At 48.6% G+C, this 17,702-nt stretch overlaps 1 protein-coding gene across 12 annotated transcripts in view; it reads right to left on the reverse strand.

The window, feature by feature from the left end:
- Positions 1–17,702, reverse strand: part of TSPOAP1 (TSPO associated protein 1) — a 61,409-nt gene that overhangs the window by 5,537 nt on the left and 38,170 nt on the right. For 5 of the 12 annotated variants that reach the window (XR_008467663.1, XM_054208614.1, XM_054208610.1 and 2 more), the window contains 9 exons: positions 13,961–15,079; positions 13,236–13,362; positions 12,928–13,079; positions 12,598–12,766; positions 9,716–9,787; positions 9,303–9,338; positions 8,186–8,289; positions 5,623–5,694; positions 4,347–4,475 (listed from right to left, as the gene is read on the reverse strand). Coding sequence is in view for 8 of the 12 variants with exons in the window: in XM_054208614.1 (XP_054064589.1) it covers positions 4,347–4,475; positions 5,623–5,694; positions 8,186–8,289; positions 9,303–9,338; positions 9,716–9,787; positions 12,598–12,766; positions 12,928–13,079; positions 13,236–13,362; positions 13,961–15,079 (1,980 nt within the window). In the remaining 4 variants the exon portion in view is untranslated. Of the gene's footprint in view, positions 1–797; positions 862–4,346; positions 4,476–5,069; positions 5,294–5,622; positions 5,695–8,185; positions 8,290–9,302; positions 9,339–9,715; positions 9,788–12,597; positions 12,767–12,927; positions 13,080–13,235; positions 13,363–13,960; positions 15,080–17,702 lie in introns of those variants that run through there. The other 7 variants (XR_008467664.1, XM_054208613.1, XM_054208612.1 and 4 more) reach the window with 5 other exon arrangements.

Below are 17,702 nucleotides of genomic sequence, written 5' to 3' on the forward strand. Positions count from 1 at the left end.
GTTTCTTCCCCAAGAGAAACATGAAGGAAAAATGGCTCTGTCGAGATCCCGATAAAAGCTATTAGGGTTGATAAACAGAAGAGTCATGTTAGTTTTCAGGAGGTGGTTTTCAATGCGGTCTCGGGTATTACCGATTTGCACAATTTCAGGAAAACAATGCTTGAAATTAAGGAAAACACAGATCTCCTCCCGCTGCCCCCCAAAACAGGGGTCTCACCCCCCCAGCCCCAGAATTGTTTCTTTAAGTGCTATCAAACAGAACAATTATCCACATAAGGTTGGTTTTAGGGACTAAACGTTACCACTTTCTTAAGTTGATGGTGTGCAGGGGTTTTTCAGGACTATACTCAGCAAAAAGTAAAATCAAGAAGAAGAAAAACCCCACGGGCTGAATATGGGGTGTGCTCAGCCTGAGCAAGGTCCTGCTAAAACAAAGCTAAACAAAGCTTTGGTTGTTGACGTGCTGGAGCAGTGGCACAACAGCCAGGCCGAATTACCAAGCAGGTCTTTCCTAAACCTGAATATCCAGCACAGTCCCATCAGGTTCCTAAAACCACCAGATAATTGTTCCAAACGATTGCATTTTGTGTGCTGACCGGATCACGGCTTGTCTTTAATACCGAACCAAGCCGGCAGGTAAAGGTCTGCCACCAGAGGATTTGAAGCCGGACTTGCTAGCAGAGCCCCAAACCAGCCTGTCAAACTACAAGCAAGGAAAGGAGAAAACTGCAGGTGCAGGACCCTTTAATATGCTAGGCTGGGCGGGAGATTGAGGAGATCTTCTCATACAAACTTACATGGTTGCTCTCTCTCTCTATGTATCATTCATATCTATCACTGGACTCTTCTCTTCCTCATTCTCTGAAGAAAAGAACCATCAGGGGTGCATAATACAGGCAGAAATAAATACATGAAATTAGAATCAAACACTTTCTGTAGGCGCTTTACAATCAGTCTTTGACAGAAACTGCACGTTACTGATGCAAAAATATTCGACAGCCGCAGCATTAAAGCAACTGCTCTAAGTAGTGAGCGTGAGTGTTTCAGGGCCCTAGCTTGTGATCATAACTTCTTGGATACTCTTCTTTGTGCTGTAATTTTTTATTGCTTAGTTTAATCCCGAAATGTGGTCAGTTTGAAAGTTAAGCTGCTTCACCCTTTTCACTTGCCAGCATTTTAAGATTTACTCGGAAATAATTCAAAACGATCCACCTTCCCCAGTTCAATTTGGAAAGTAAATTGTCCTTATTCTCAGGCCTTTGGCATAGCAGCAGAGAAGGGAAGTGTGAAGAACAGACGGGTGAAAACATCAAATCCAAGAAGTTACAAACGATTTAAAAAAAAATCACTCACGATCATGCTGAAGAAGCTTCTGTTAAGGTTGGAACTACCTTTAATACAAGTCCAAAGCTATGCCGTGATGCCGCGGTGCAGACGCGTGCCCCCTGATGTGTTAGGTCTCAGGCCGGGACGGGTAAATTTGATGGGAGTCTGTTTTGCATGTTTCAAACAACCCTTTAGAGGCTGCCGTGCATCTTTTGCCTTTGGTGATTTTTTTGCATACCCCCCTCTCCCCGCATCCCAAACAGCAGCTGCGAAGGTGCTCCTGTTTGTGTTGTATACGCCAACAACACGCTTCAACAAGCAAGTTCCTGAACTCTATGGAGTGAGTATGTCGCTGGAGTTTGGACAGCCCCAGGCACAGCTCTATCACTGGGAGAGTTCATTCCAGCTCAGGGATGGCCCTTAGAATATGGACTTTGTACAGGAGGAGGTCATCCTCCTGCCTTATCCGTCAGGTGTTCTGCCTGTAGGGTAGGGATGCTGTGATTGCTGTGACAGAGCCAAAAACTCAGTGGGTCAGGCTCTGTCTCTCCTTGCTAATCACTACACGTACACATAAGTATGGTATATATGTATATAAATGTACGTATGCAACACAAGCCTGGTTACGAGCAGGATAAACGTACCGCTTGTAAAAGAGGGCAAACATGCCCTTCGTATTTGGAAGCCGTTTTAGATAGATCTGGATTTGCAAAGCACAAGCAGGAGGCAGGACTGCAGACAGTTAGAGTGCTAAGCCAGAACCACTCAGGGCAGGTATCGCGGTGAAGCGGGGAGGCAGCAGGACAGGAGGCCGCCTGTCACTGCACAGAAGCAGCCAACAAAAAGTCAGGCCTAGATAGTTAATGTGGATTCCCACCGAAATAAAATTGGCTTCATCATCATCAACTGAATTTTCCAAGTGCCCAGACTTCAGATTACGAGGAATAGCAGCTCATGGATCAGCCAAGTACCAGAACTGGCACATCAATCCTGACCCTAAGGCAACAGCTTCCTGCTCTGCAGAGCCAAAGTCAGAGCCAAGGCAAGGGGAAGCTCTGCTGGATCTTTGAGAGATCAAAACTGAAACTGAACTGCAGGGCAGCAAGCGGGAGCAGCTCGTGGCTCCTCAGCAGCAGGACAGACAGGACCTTGCTACCCTGTGAGGTCCGTGACAAAGCCTGGGACACAGCAGGTCAAACTGGCATCAGCTCCCTCGCCAGTAAAACAGAACAGTGGGATGCAAACAGGAATACTTGAAATAAGGGCAGACTTGTTGTATGTATTACCCTGTTTACCAGCTGAGTTCCTCTCTCTTGCTCGCCCTTAATAAAACACCATTAGCTAAGCCAAACCTTTCACATCTGCAAGGGGCAGATCAGCTCTCCGAGCCCTGAAGGTTGCCTGAACTTCCCCATGGTTTTTGGAAGGACCCAAGCTGGGGCTGGAACAATAACCCCTGGCATCTGAAACAGGCCCTTGTTGCTGCTGGTTGATGCTGGAGAGAAGGATTAGATCCGTAATAAGCTATGCTATGAATTCAACCTGTATTAATTTTACTGGTTCAGGTCTCCTTTGGCACCCTCTGTTCCAATAGATGAGTAACTTGGGAAGAATAAGTCATTTTGAGGGAAACTGAAGAATGAAACCCACTCTGGATGCTTGTTTCCCCCTCCTCTTCCCTGGGAAAGTCAGACCTGTGTAACCTCAGGATAGGAACAGCTAATGAACCTGTGATTCCCCAGCATGGACCAGCACTTCTGGGATGGGAGGAAAGGGACTGAGTATCCTAAACGGGTAAGCACAAGGGACCCAGGCAACTTCTGCGTTTAGAAGATGATCCAGCAAGCTACCCACAAACCTGACTTCCAACTCAGGCCTGCCACCCGCTCTGCGTAAGAAGGCACCGAGGCTCTGGTGCAGACCCTCTACCCACAAAGCCTGGAATGCCTGGAACCAAGAGAAGGGGCTGCAGGTGAAGCCTAAGGGAGATCAGGCAGCATTTGAAAACAGAAATGGGAGCTGGGTACAGAGAAAAGGGAAGAGCTGAGCATGAAAGATAGGACAAGGAACACTGCAGAGAGCAGGAAAGCTAGGGTGGCACCGGTGGAGAGTTCAACAGAGGGGGATTCAGGGCCACATACTTCCTTAAGGGCTGGCCCAAAGCCAATCTGGGCCTGCTCTTACACACTTTTATGGGTCTGCCACCACTTGATGGTGCCAATACCTTCCCAAGAACCAAAGGTTGAGTACATGTGAGCTGGGACAAAGCTATGTTCCTCCCTGCCTCCCACTCTCTAGAATGACACAGCATATGAGGTCCAGGAGTGACCAGGGAGGTGCTACACTTTTGGCCTCACCCACGGAGGACTGACTGAATGTGGCAGATGACCCAACTCTTCCACTTAAGCATTTGTTTCAAGAGTATCAGCAACATAATGCTCAACCTTTGAATTCCCTGCATCTGTGGGATGCTTTCAAAGCCTTAGGATCCATCCCACAGATCTGTTTGGGAAACTCCCCAACGTGTTTTGAATTCATCTGCAAGCACCTCGGACAGGACTAAGATACAACTAACCGAGGATGGGTGGAAGAGCATTGATGTTTGGGAGTCGATAACTCCAGAACTCTTTAGTTCTGAGGTATGAGCACATCTGAGGGATTCCATGTGTCCAGGGAGCGGGCTGAACTGCTTTGCTTGCAGCAGGATTCCACCACTGACCCTTTTGTGGATCTAAAGAATTTGCTGGTGGGACCTGGGATGCTCTTTGCTCACCTGACCATAGTGAGACTGAGGCCCCAGTGGATGTTGTTGCTTTGTGCCTCTTTTTTGCATTATAGGAAGTCTTCAAGAAGAGCAGCTAGCACCCCCCTCTAAACTTTTGAGCATCTCCCGTGGGATGAACTGAAGCTGCATGCAATAATTTAATTTATTCCATCAGACGCTGCATGCTGTGCAAAGCCCAGTCTCCAGCCGCATCACAGTCCAGATGTCTGTACTATGCAGAGTCACACAATCTTACCTGGCTCTCAGCGCTCAGCGGAAAAGCTTCTTTATCTTTTGAATGAATTTCCTCAACCATGCCTCCATCTGAAGTCACAGCTTCCAAGAAGTTAGACGGGACAAGCCCTCTCTGCTGGTTCAGCTCTCCCTGCAAGATCAATATTCATTGCTCACGTCATGTTTCCTGGCTGATGGAGAAATAATAAACAGAGGAGCAGTCCCATGCAGAAGTGGCTAGGCTATGGTGTGAGAGAAGCCCAGGAACGCACTCAGGTTGGAAAGATCCTCAGCAAATTTCATGACTCACATTCTTGCTTAGTTGTGGAACAATTCAGAGTGCAAAAACACAGAGGAGAATAAAGGAAGAAAAGGTGGCAGCGAGCCATGACAAATGTCTTCCAGCAACATGCTCACTTCTACAAACTCAAAAATTTCCATGCTGTCCCAGACGCAACTGGACAGTAGTGGCTGTGTCACGGGCTTTCTAAAGGCATTTGATTTGCTCTGGTATTTATTTATTCTTTTAAAGAATGAGGTCCTACTGGTACAATGCCTGTAGGTATCGTCTCTGTGCTCACTAAGGCCCAGAGCTGCAAACGAAGCTTGGCTGTATTCCTAAAAAATTGCCTCCAGTTCATCAGCAAGTGTTTAGGCGAGAGAAAAACAACCCCAGCAATGTTGTTTGGCTGACACTTTAAGGAAGTCAAACAAAGCATTCACAATGATCCCCTCCAGACTTTACCTGGAGCTGAACCTCAACTTTGATGTGTGAAGATACACTGCTTTCTGTGCAGGAAAAGGTGGATGATCCAAGGGCCAAGGATCGTGTCTCGCACACAGCTCGTTGGCAGGCACAGTCCCCAGGTACGCACCGTAAATTAAACGGATACCAGTGCTTATTGAAGTGTGGCCGGATGGTGGTCATCATACGTTTTTATTCTTATGGTATCAGTTTAGTCTCCTGCCCTGGATGAGATCATGTGTCTGAGCACTTGGTGACAGATCAGCTTATAGCTGACGTTGATTCAGCTTACGTACGTACAGAAAAACGCATCCTAGCCTTCGGGAAATCTGCCGTCAAGTTATGCCAAGACAAACTGAGAACCATTTGGATATTGGGTTTACAGGAGGAGCATAGACTGCCAGAAACCACCGGCCCTGCACTAAGCAGATACGGGTGGGTGTTTATTTCCAAAAGCAGAATATTTTGTTCCCTGATTTATGCTCTCCTGCCACTAGATGGACTCCCACGATTTCAGATGTAGCCACAGGACCTTCCCAATGCCTGTACTTACATAATAGAATCCATCATCGTCCATGGACCCAAACACAGTGATAATGTCCCCGGCACTGAAAGTCAGTTCAGCCTGCAAAGAGCAAGAGAACAACAGTCACAGGAGAAGCACTGCTGGAATTTCTCACCAGAAACTCAAGGTCACCCAGCGCTTCTAGCACAATCTCACCATGAGGGAGGGAGGCCTCTGTGTTAAGACTTGCAGAACCAGGATGTGGGAGAGCAACCGAACTGGGTAAATGTGGAATCCAGGGCTAAGGAAGCATTTCATAAATTAAGACAAGAGCAAAACCTGTTTCTTAAACCAATTTGAAAAGGCTTCAAAATAGTATCTACCCCCTGTTCTGGAAAGGTGTGTTGAGAACAAGCTGAACAAGCACCAGAAATACCTTTCATTTCCTTAAATGTAATTACTAAATCCCGTTCCCGTGGATGAGCCTGTTCTGTATGCAGCGCTCGGGGATTAATCACCAGCAGGAATGCATACAAATGGGAAGATCTGACCTGGAAACAGAACATTACCGCACACAACACGTGACCCTTCACCATCAGATCCGTCTGTCCCGTCAACCGCCCCAGCATGCGCTCCATGGAGCACAAGACCGAAGACAAAGGCATAAGTAGTCTCCATTTTTCTAATGGAAAAAAAAGCTGCTCCACGATAGAAAACGTGGGACACAGGCTGTGTGAAGACACACTGATTTATATGCACTGCACAGAGCGTTAGCTGGAAGGGACCTACCTCTAATATATTTACCTTATTATACCCTAAGTACTCAATCTAGCTCTGGAGGCTGCAGGTTCCTCCTGTTGGCTGTGAATTACTTTGTTCTAGCAGAAAGACACTTGTAGGGAACTTCACTCCCAGACACACAGAACGGCACAGCTGATGCTGCTGTGTCTTGGTGCGAGGTCACAAGCAGCAGCTGCAGCCTTCTAGCCAAACAGATGACCAAATTTTCTGGGAGTGTGAATGGGGAGCACCTCCAACAATGCAACAGAACCGCACCAGCTTGTTTCAATAATTTGACCTCTGTTCATGGGGAAGGCTCTAGGAATACCAAAGCACTGCAAAAATACAGTTACCTTCTTGACAAGGGCTCAAAAGTGTTCTTTGGCCAGATGTATGAATACCTATACGGATGCTGGTTGATACCTGCTCTCACTGTATCTTTCCCAAGATAATCCATCATCCCTAAAACATTCTGTCCTCAGAGGCAGGCTGTCTTGCTCATGAGATACGCGGTTTGGGAGGCAAGCAGTACCTGAAGCGTGCCACCTGAACTATGCCACCTCTTGGCCATACAATCCTTTCTGGATGCATGGAAAGAACCTGAATCCAAAGCTCATGTTTATGTTTGCTCAGAGTAGACTAATGCTGCTATGGAGGGGCAGAGAACAGAGATATTTAGAAAGTTTTTTTTGCAGAAAGGATTCTGCATTGCAATCTTTCCATCTGAAACAGACTTCTCCACTAAAATACTGCTTGGATTTTATGGAGGTAGTGCCTGAAAAGAGGATCGCTCCGTTAAATTAGAACTAAATCTTCTTGCACCAAGACCTATGCAGGCAGTTAACACAAAAGACGTGCTCCAAGACACGCTCACCTGAAGTACCAGAAGTTCATTCATGCTCTTAAGCAGGTGGGTGCTCTGGATCGGTTGCTAACAGCAGGGGCTGCTTCCTCCTGCCCCAGAACTGCTAAATCCTCTCTAAGCACTAGAGGATGCTACGAGGCCATGAGATGCTCACATAGTTTCACTGAGACACATACCGAAAATCATTAGGGGTATGTTGCTTCAGATTCTTCACAGATAACTGAACACTGTGAGAACGCAGGAGAGAATATATCGACAAACTCTACATTTACTCGACTCTGTACTTGGCACTGGTGAGGCCTCACCTCAAGTACTGTGTTCAGTTCTGGGCCCCTCTGTACTAGAGGGACATTGAAGTGCTGGAGCATGTCCAGAGGAGAGCTACCGGGCTGGTGAGGGGTCTGGAGACCAGGTCATATGAGGAGAGGCTGAGGGAGCTGGGCATGTTTAGCTTGGGGAAGAGGAGGCTGAGGGGAGACCTCATTGCCCTCTACAAGTACCTGAAAAGAGGTTGGAGAGAGGTGGGGGTTGGCCTCTTCTCCCAGGTGAATGACAGGACCAGAGGAAATGGTCCGAGGTTGTGGCAGGGGAGGTTTAGATTAGATATTAGGAAGAATTACTTTACTGAAAGAGTGGTCAGGCACTGGAACAGCCTGCCCAGGGAGGTGGTTGAGTCACCATCCCCAGAGGGATTCAAGAAACATCTAGATGTGGCACTTCAGGGCATGCACTAGTGGCAGAGATTGTAGGGGGGGTTTTGTGTGTATGGTTGGACTCGATGATCTCAAAGGTCCCTTCCAACCATGAAGATTCTATGATTTTATGACTTCAGCCAACCCCTTTTAGCAGTTCTATTGCCAAGCTATAATCATCTTGGTTTTGATCAAAGTGCTAAATATACAGGGATAGAAGCAAAAAGAGAGAGGAAAAAGAAGCCTGCGAAAGGAGTGAGCAGGGGGTTGTTACCTCTACATCTGCATTGGGAGAGCTCTCCTTAGGGTTATAGTCAAAAACAGCCACCATTCTTCGAGGAGTCAGCAGTTCAGCTTCAAAGTCCTGATGCTTCTGGCCTGCAGGACCAAAATAAAGCAAAATATCCTGAGCTAGAAGTTCTAAGACAACACCCCAAACAACAGAAACCCCTTTGCTGTTCTTGGAATGGACTGAGCAAAAAGAATACTAAGGGGAAATTGACTGGGGAGAGATCTTAGAGGCCCCAGTAAAGCAGTTTTCTGATCTCCTGTACCACCTTCACAAGCACAGAACTGGCGACATCTCCCCATTCCAGCATCCTGGTGCCCTGTCTATAGATACAGGAATGTTTTGTTTTATTTTATGTTTCCTATTTATACACACACACACAGAGGACAGCAGTCTCTTCACAGTGTCTCAAATGGACATTTTGAATCATTCCACACAATGCTCTGCTAACGAGCTACAAAATTGATCCTCCGAGTGCCAGGGGAACAGCTAGAGACCTGGAGAGCATCGACAGCCCAGCCACAGCAGCCCAGAGCTCAGCACAAAGGCAAGGGCAGGCCTCGTCATCCGGGGAACACGCTGCATTTTCACAACCACCCGCCTGCTCAGCCCCGTTACTTACGGACCTGCTCTGAGACTACAAACGCAAAGTCTGGTGTTACAGAAAACACACACTGTCCAGTCCTTCATCTTAGGAATTTAATCGCTGCCTCGGGTCAGCACTAGATGGCCTGGCAAGGGGGTTTGCAGGCTCGGCCTCTCCAGACATCAACAGATGACTGTGCACCTAAGCAGCGTGAGCTTAGGTCCTTGGATTTTAGGGACCTTGGATTTCAAGGACTGCAGCACCAGACAAGTAAGAGATTTCCCTGCTCCTCCAAAGCACAACGAGGCATGCCCTCCACCTTCAAACACTCCCTGTTTAGTCAAAAACCACTGCACGCACTACTAAATAAAAGAACGAAAACTCGTCTTTCCTGAGAATGACCATGAAGGAGCACTACAGGGTCTTGCATTGGCTCTTGACCACAAAATGCAACTGTATTACGACCATGCAAATGTACCAAGCCTCTTCTCACAATAAAAAAAGAGCAATTCTCACCTGGATGAGACTTGTACTTCTCCTGTTTATCCAGCCCTGCTGAGGGAAGAAAACATCTCATCAGTGAGAGTTCATCTTTCAACAGCGACCACATGACACAACTGACAAACAACAATAAAAAGAACAAAGACCAAGGCAGCAAACAACAGAAGCAAACTGTTCATGCAACTCAAAGTCTATGCCAGTAACCATGACTCAGGGACGTAACAGGAAGCAGAGCTCAAGCTCCAAAACTATAGAAGACACCACTGTTGTTAAAAACTTAACACCAGCACAGGGATGGTCTCTCTTTCCACTTCCTAGCAGTCGCACAGAGACAAACATCTGAGGGTCCTGTAAGCAAGTAGTAAAAATTCAATGCAGTCTGTAATCCTATCGCAAAAATCAAAGAGGAAGCAGTGGGTGACACAGACCTTTCTTGGAGCGTCTGGGTTTTGGAGGAGGAACGGTTTGGCGGCGTGGAGGTGGAGAAAATGTGCCATTTCCTTAATAAAAAAAATCCAAAAAAGCAAATAAATAGACAAGAGAAACAGACAGTGAACGGAAAGTGAAAAGCATCTTGAAGAGTGACCAAGCAACAGAGTAGCATGACATGCTTCCCCTGGGAAGCAGACATCGTGACTTCTGTGGGCAAAGCCCAAACCTCCGTTTCTCGTATGTGGACTCAGATGAGGCATGATCCACATCCCAAATACACACAGAAATCCACATTGTATTTACGCCCGTTAGCCATACCACGGTGCACATCAGACAAACTTTGCGGCACTTCACGTTTCAGAAGCAGCATCGTAAGGATAAAACGAAACCTTGTACCATTAACACCTGAAAAATGCCGGGTGAGGAGCACCCCAGCAACTTCCTCAGGTGGGGAGGTCTCTAGCTAAAGCTTCTGCACTTCGCAGGGTCAGTACTGGACGAGTCCCCAGATGAGCCTGCGGAAGGAGTTCCCAGACCAAGGCATTTTCTTAGTTACGAGGCTGTAATATGGGCTCATGGCAGCAGGGAACAACAGAGGTACCTACAGCCCGGCTGCCTAAGGAAACAAGGTTCGCTCTCTGCACGCACACATAAGGTACATCTTTTTCACTACCACCACCCTCCTGAAAACTTTCAAATCCACTACCTTTCCTGAAGTCTTCAGAGCTATTAAGTTCCTTTATTCTTCCAACAGTAAGCAACGGGGCACGAAGGCCACCATGGGCATCTAGCAGTCTCTGGGCACCAGAGGATACATGCAGGAGAAACATTGTGAATGTTCCAAGTGAGGAAAAAAGCCTTACTCAAACCTCTCCTCTCCCTACACATGGGAGAAGTCAAAGGACACAAACCTACCAAAAAAAAAAATCACATAGCCACAAAGTGAAAGCAACAGCCTCCTTCAACTTGGGGAGGAATAACCCCCCGCACCAGGACAGGTTGGGGCTGACCTGCTGGAGAGCAGCTCTGTGGAAAGAGACCTGGGAGTCCTGGTGGACAACGGGATGACCATGAGCCAGCGATGCGCCTTTGTGGCCAAGAAGGCCAATGGCATCCTGGGAGGATGCATCAAGAGGAGTGTGGCCAGCAGGTGGAGGGAGGTCATCCTCCCCCTCTGCTCTGCCCTGGGGAGGCCGCACCTGGAGCACTGTGTCCAGTTCTGGGCTCCCCAGTTCAAGAAGGACAGGGAACTGCTGGAGAGGGGACAGCAAAGGGCTACCAAGATGACGAGGGGACTGGAACACCTCTCTTATGAAGAAAGGCTGAGGGATTTGGGTCTCTTCAGTCTGGAAAAAAGATGGCTGAGGGGGGAATCTTATCAACACATAAATACTTAAAGGGTGGGTGTCAGGAGGATGAGGCCAGGCTCTTTTCAGTGGTGCCCAGGGACAGGACAAGGGGCAACGGGCACAAACTTGAACATAGGAAGTTCCACCTAAACATGAGGAGGAATTTCTTTACTTTGATGGTGGCAGAGCCCTGGCACAGGCTGCCCAGAGAGGTGATGGAGTCTCCCAACTCTGGAGACATTCCAAACCCACCTGGACACGTTCCTGTGCCACCTGCTCTGGGTGACCCTGCTCTGGCAGGGGGTTGGATGGGATGATCTCCAGAGGTCCCTTCCAACCCTATAATTCTGTGATTCTGTGACCCCTGCGCTCCTCAGGATCAACCTTCCGGAGAACCTACATTTAGGAGCTGGGCACTGGCAGCCCCTCAGCCTCTAGGGCTGGATACTGGGTCTCACTGCAGCGAAATGGAAAGAAGTTTGATCCTTCTCTCTCTTCTTTTTCTTTTTTTTTTCTTTTATTGTTTTTCCTCCACTGCCTGTGAGAGGCAATGGAACAGCTTGGTCAGGGCTTACCTTCACCTCTCTGAGCACCCATCAGACCCACGCCATGCTATTTTACCATGCTGAACTGGTGGGGAAACAGCGGCCAGCCAAAACAAGAATTTCTTCTTGTTTCAACAAGTGGAGCAGATCAAACAATTGCCACTGGTAGCAGAGAGTACACAGCGAGGCGCAAGATGAGAGATGGGAGGGATAAGGGTAGGCACTGGGACACCACTATGTTGACAGCCGTCTCGGGGCAGCTCACAGCCACTGAACTGCAGCCTAACTCAGCCCGAGCTGCGACGGCTGCACATCCCCGGGAAGGTTCCTCTCCTTTGAGTCCACAAGTGGGAAGAAACAGGAAAGTCTCTGCAGTGCATAAAGCACAAACCACGTACTTTAGGGAGTGAGTAAGGAGCAGCCCAAGGACCAGGTCTGCTCCCTGTACACTCCTGACTGCCTGCCTTGCTGCCTCACACCCTTCCTTCCCCTTCCCCATGAGTCTTCCCCTGTCATTCTCCATTCCCAAATCCCAGATTCTCTCACCCAAGAGCAGGATCACCCCTGTGGGTTCCAATTACAGAGTTGCAAAACAAAGGAGAGAACACAGAAGTGAAAACTCTTGTTCACATCCTTCAGCTGCTCCTCAAACTAGCGAGGACCAGCCTCACTGACACTCTGTGCTGAGTTCACAGACACGACACCTCAAGCACAGGAGCAGCTCCAGCAACCACAGCCTGGGGCAGCGCAGTGCTGCAGTAGAGTCAGGTATGAATCGAAACCTCAGAGCACCTGCCTCCATCATCCATCGGGACCTCCCTGCTTGCTACTGCAACGGCCTCTAAACAAGCCTTCAGATCCCAGGGACGAGCCCTAGGTGGGCTGCACTGGCCACACAGCTTGATAGCACGACTGAGCTTTCCACGTTTCAGCAAAGAAACACGCTGGCAATAGCACAGCACACATGTAAAGGCGATACAGTACCTATGCTCTCCATCGGTGTGTCAGCAGGCAGGAACCCTTGCTTTAGCAGCTGCTTCTTGATTTCATTATTCTCCACCTGGACTTCTGACACCATGTTGCAGGGAATGTACCCCTCCCTTCCTCCACATTCACCCCTGTAAAAGCCATCAGCGTCCTTGTCTCCACATACCTGGCAAGGGAAAAAACAGGCCAGAGACTGTTTATGCTGCAGGGACTGAGATGCACAGAGAAAGCAGAAAGGGAAGCTCTGTCTCCCAAAGTTTGTGCTGTCCCTAGAACACCAGACGGGTCCATACAGAGTAGGAGACATTCGCTAAGGTGTGCTCTTACTTTCAGGATCTGTCCCTCCTTAAACGGGAGCTCCTCTTCTGCCGCGTCAGGGTTAGGAGACATAGAAACGGGATCGTAGTCAAAGAGAGCCACAAATATTCTAATGCCATCATCTTTAGCAGAGGTTTCTGAAGCGGTGCTCCTTGGAGGACCTGTGCGCAGACAGGGGACACACCAGAGAGAACGTCAGCATCATTCCCCTGCCATAGCCCTGCACGGCTCAAATACTGCCTCCTGGCCTCTCCCCTGCCACTTCCAATAGCCTCCCTCTTCCCTGCTGCCCAGCTCTCCCCCCCTTGCCCACTCACCTGGGCTAGAGAGCAAAGGTTTCTGCATTTGGCTTCTTCTTACGCTCTTGTTCCCTCTTCTGCTGGGAGCCTGCCAGGCGGCAGTGCCAGGCAGCTCCTGGCCCCTAGGATCTTTATTACCGGCCGCCTGCAACAGGAACCACCAGAGAGTTAGTAGCAGCCTCTGCCTTCAGACTCGCATGAACAGCGCTCAGCCCAAACAAAGAGCAGTGCATCCAAATGCAACATTCCTCTTCAGGGACACTAGAGCTGAAAACACCAATGGAGTTGGAAAACAGAACTAAGTACAGGCAGGCACCCTGCCGGGCACCAGTGACGATCCCCTTGGTGAGCGTGAGGATGCAAGAAAGGGCATTTCGGGGGGAGGCAATGACATTACAGTCGTCATCTACACAAAGCTTTCACAAATCGGCTTATTTCACCAGGGATTTTCATTTGGGTCCCACAGCCTCCTGCCGTGGGGAGGAAGACCCAGTGTGAAAAGGAATACTGCATCGGTGACACTCGGTCAGTTAGCAGGAAAAGCAGAAGCAGCTAATACAAGAAAAGCCATGGAGCAGCACAGAACTACAGAATCTCTCAGATATTCTTCCAGACAATCCTAGAGGAGGGTCCTTTCTCCGGACAACACTGAACAAAGCAAGATACAGGCAGGCCAGGGAAGCAGAGGGAAGCTAATGCCACTGCAAGCTGCTTCAAAGCCAGAATAGGAAAAGTCACCCAACCCTTTTGTGCAAGGAGGTGCTACGTATCCCCTTCGAAGGATGTTCGAGCCTCCTTCTCCAGCCAGGTGACTTACAGTCCAGCTCCCAGCCCTGCTCCTCAGAACTGCTCTCACATCTCAGTGCTTCCTTCTCCTGGCAGAAGAATTGCAGGCGCCGGCTCGGAGACCCAGCCCACTCCATACTCTGTTCTTCCATCATCTCCAGTCTGGTCAGGTCCCTTCTGCCATCCACGTGGGCAACCTCAGATTGACTGGAGCAATCACTCCAGTCCCCCTGGCAGCTCTGGGACCTTTCTGGCCACAGCCTGCTCTCAGGAGGCGATGCACAGATCGAATCCTGATCATCTTCAGAGTCATATTCAATGTCTATTTCCAGGCTCCTGGGGCTGGAGCAGCATGTAGTCATCACAGAAGGTTCTGCAAGCCCTGAAACAACTGCTTTCCTGTGGCTTTTTCGTAAGGTGCCTTGTCTGGCACGACTGTACATATCAAACCCCTCCTTACCACCAGCACTGCTCACAACATTCAGCTCCTCCCTGAGGCTAGGAGCTCTGTATAACCCACCTCCCATGGGGCTGCAGTTGCCCAGCAGTCGACTGCAGTGCTCCGTTAAATCATTCTGTCTCTTCCTACCCATCTCAGACCGACTCCGGATCTTCTCTCGACAATTATTTCCCTTCTTCTTGCTCCAAGCAGGACTTGCCCCAGTTCCAGACTTCGGGTCATTCTCCCAGTTCCAGTTTGCCTTCTTCTGACTCCAGGCCAGCTGGACAAAGGCGGGATTCGCATGGTCAGCATCCCCTCTGCTCTCCTTAACAACACGCTCCTCCCGCGGAGTCTGAGCAGACAGATCCGTGGAGGTATTACTCCCATCTGCCTTTAGAAATGGCTCCTTGATGTTAAGTGGCTTCTCTGACCTTCCTGAATGGTAGGTGAGTGTTTCCAAGGAGTCTTGAGGGTCTGCCTTTTCCACCGTAACACACTTCTCATCCTCATCTTCATCCTCATCCTCAGTCACTTCAGGGATGCTAAACAATTTCTTGCTGTGGTTTTTCTGAAGCGGGAGCTCTAGTATCCTCTCCAGAATCTCCTCATCGCTGTCAGTATCACAAAGATCCATCTGTACCCAGCCCCCGAGAAAAGCCACAGCCAGGACAAGCAAAGGGGAAAAAAAGAGGAAATAAACATTAAAAAGAGAGGCAAAGTTACAGCTGATTCCCTCCCAGCACAGCAGTATGGAGTGGCGACGGTGGTCTGCAGCGAAGCAAGGGTAGGAAGCAAAAGATAGCAATGGGTCTTCTGGCAAAAGACAATCAGATGAACTAGCAATGCAGCGGAAAGCGAGAAAGGCCAATGCATGGAAGAGCTCCCTCCCAGCCTCTGCCTCTACACACACAACTATCTGCAGCACCTTTCACCCTGTCCACTCGATTCCCCACAGCTTCAACATCCCCAGCCTGGGATGACAGGGCAGGAGAGACACAGCTCCTCCACGGCTGTTCACTGCACTGTAGAGCCGATTGGGTTCCCCCCTCCGCAGGGACGAGTCTCACAGCCTTGTGCTCACACAAGGACCCACAGTCCTCCCTTACCTCTCTGTCCTCGCACTGGAACAGAAGGAAGTGACCCCGTGCAGCAAGACACCCTTGGAGATGTTGCTGCTATGGGAGGACCTTCCCTAGGCCCTTCCCATCACCTGTCAAGGTCCAGCAGTTTCCTGTCTGCAAATCCAGGTGAACAGACTTGCCATAAACACACATGAAAACCCTCTACATCAAAGGGGTCGCACAGACTTGTATTTCACTTGCAGCTGGGTAAGAGCCTACCAGGTTACATAAAACTTTGGGGAAAATACTGCTGAATTTTAAAATTTGTCTTGGACCAACTGTAGAATTTATGTTTTGTCTCTTACTACATTTATACTAAAATAAAAAGGTAGAATCCCAGATGCACGGTGTAATTTACCGGAGGCCTCTTGTTCAACTTCTCTGACAATTTATATCATGACATGTTCTAAAAACATTTACAATAGTTTACAAAGCATACGTAGCTACTGATGTTTTAAGCTACAGGCATGAGCAGGCCTGTTCAGAGATAATTAAAAACCGAACCACAGTCGGGGGAAAATAAATAAATGCAGTTATAAGCTGCTTATTGATTATTCCAACATCCATAACTTTTTCCAAGTTGGTCTTGAATTATATTTAGAATTGGCTGAAGGGGCCTCCAGAGGTCCGCAGTTCAATCTCCTAACTGCAGCAGGACTGTTGCCAACAGTAAATCGGTGTCTTTGCTTAGCTGAGGCTTGAAAACACAACAAACTGGAGATCCTCACCTCTCTGGGGACCTGTCCCAAGGCTGCACCACCCTCCTGGGAAAGAAGTTTGTGCTCATCTCCAACATGAACCTCCTAAGCAGCAACTCACGACTGCTGCCTCTTTTTACATCATCTGCCAAGAACGAGAAGACTTCGGCGCTCTCGTCCTTTTAACCATCCTTCAGATGGTTGTAGGCAGCTGCAAGATCTCCCGCTAGCCTCCTCTTTGCCAGGCCAAATAAGCTCAGCTTCCTCAAACTCTCTTTAGAGGACACGCGCTCTAGGCTCCCACCTTGTTAGCACCAATTAGGGATACGCAGAGCTTACAAATGCAACCATAAAATAAGTCCAGTAAGACTTATTTCAGCTCTTTACAAAGTTGTGGGGCTTTCACTTTCGAGTTTTAATATAATAAATGGTTTCAGAAATTAAACAACTACTTTGAGGGTAAACATTTTAAAAGCAACACCCCTCCGTTCTTTCATCCCCCAAATCCTGACAGAGTTGGCTGAGGAGTTTTGAGGTAATGCAAAATGTTACCAAATATGCAGAATCCTAGAGAAGAGCCCTGCTGAGACCTGGCCTGCTTCGCTCACCGTCTTCCTTCACTCTGTAAGGCAGCGTTGGGAGCTCTGTGCCCTAAAGCTGCCTGCCCCTGATGCCCTCTCCCCATTCAGCATCTTGTCACGCTCACGCTCTCAACTTGTCACTGCCAGAACGGAAAACAATCACTTTACCAGATCAAGAAGCCCCACTTTGCTCAATTCAACAGGATGTGCATGGGGTTTTGGCGTTTCTTTTTCAGAAAAAAAACAACAAACCAAACCCCCCAAAATGTCCAGGCCAATAAAACATAGAGGAAAGAGAGACAAAGAACGGTGTTCTTTACTGTTCTTATTTCCGCTTTTCTCCTTCCAGGGAAACTGTTTTTCTTCCATTTTGTTCCGGTGCAATCCCAACAACTGGAAGCCCTTTCGACAACTCCTTCCCAGGCAGCGCCAGCATCTCCAGCCACCAGGCTCTCCTGGGGCTCCTGACATGCTGCACTTGCAGGTCCGACCTCCCCACTCAGGAAGCAGAACTCCCTTCAGAAGGAGAAAAGGAGCAGAGGCAAATGTCCTCCAGAAAAAGTTACGCTGCCTACTACCGAGCATTTAATGCTCACCAGACTCAACCCATCTTTGCTGCAGCCACACGGGTCAGCATCAAACCACAGATGTTCTTTGGTCACATGAAAAAAAAAAAAACAAAGGGGGTGCTATACAGGCATATTTCCTGCAAATCTTTCTAATTTCTCACTCAACCTCAGTACTTTCCCTCACGCACATGCATCTCAGCTGCTGTAATTTCTATGATTACATACTGCTTTCCAGACGTGCAGCTTTAAGCACACACACTAGCTAGCTTTAACTGCTTGAACGCGTAA

The sequence above is a fragment of the Rissa tridactyla genome, chromosome 7, assembly GCF_028500815.1.
Source record: "Rissa tridactyla isolate bRisTri1 chromosome 7, bRisTri1.patW.cur.20221130, whole genome shotgun sequence".
NCBI lineage: Eukaryota > Metazoa > Chordata > Aves > Charadriiformes > Laridae > Rissa > Rissa tridactyla.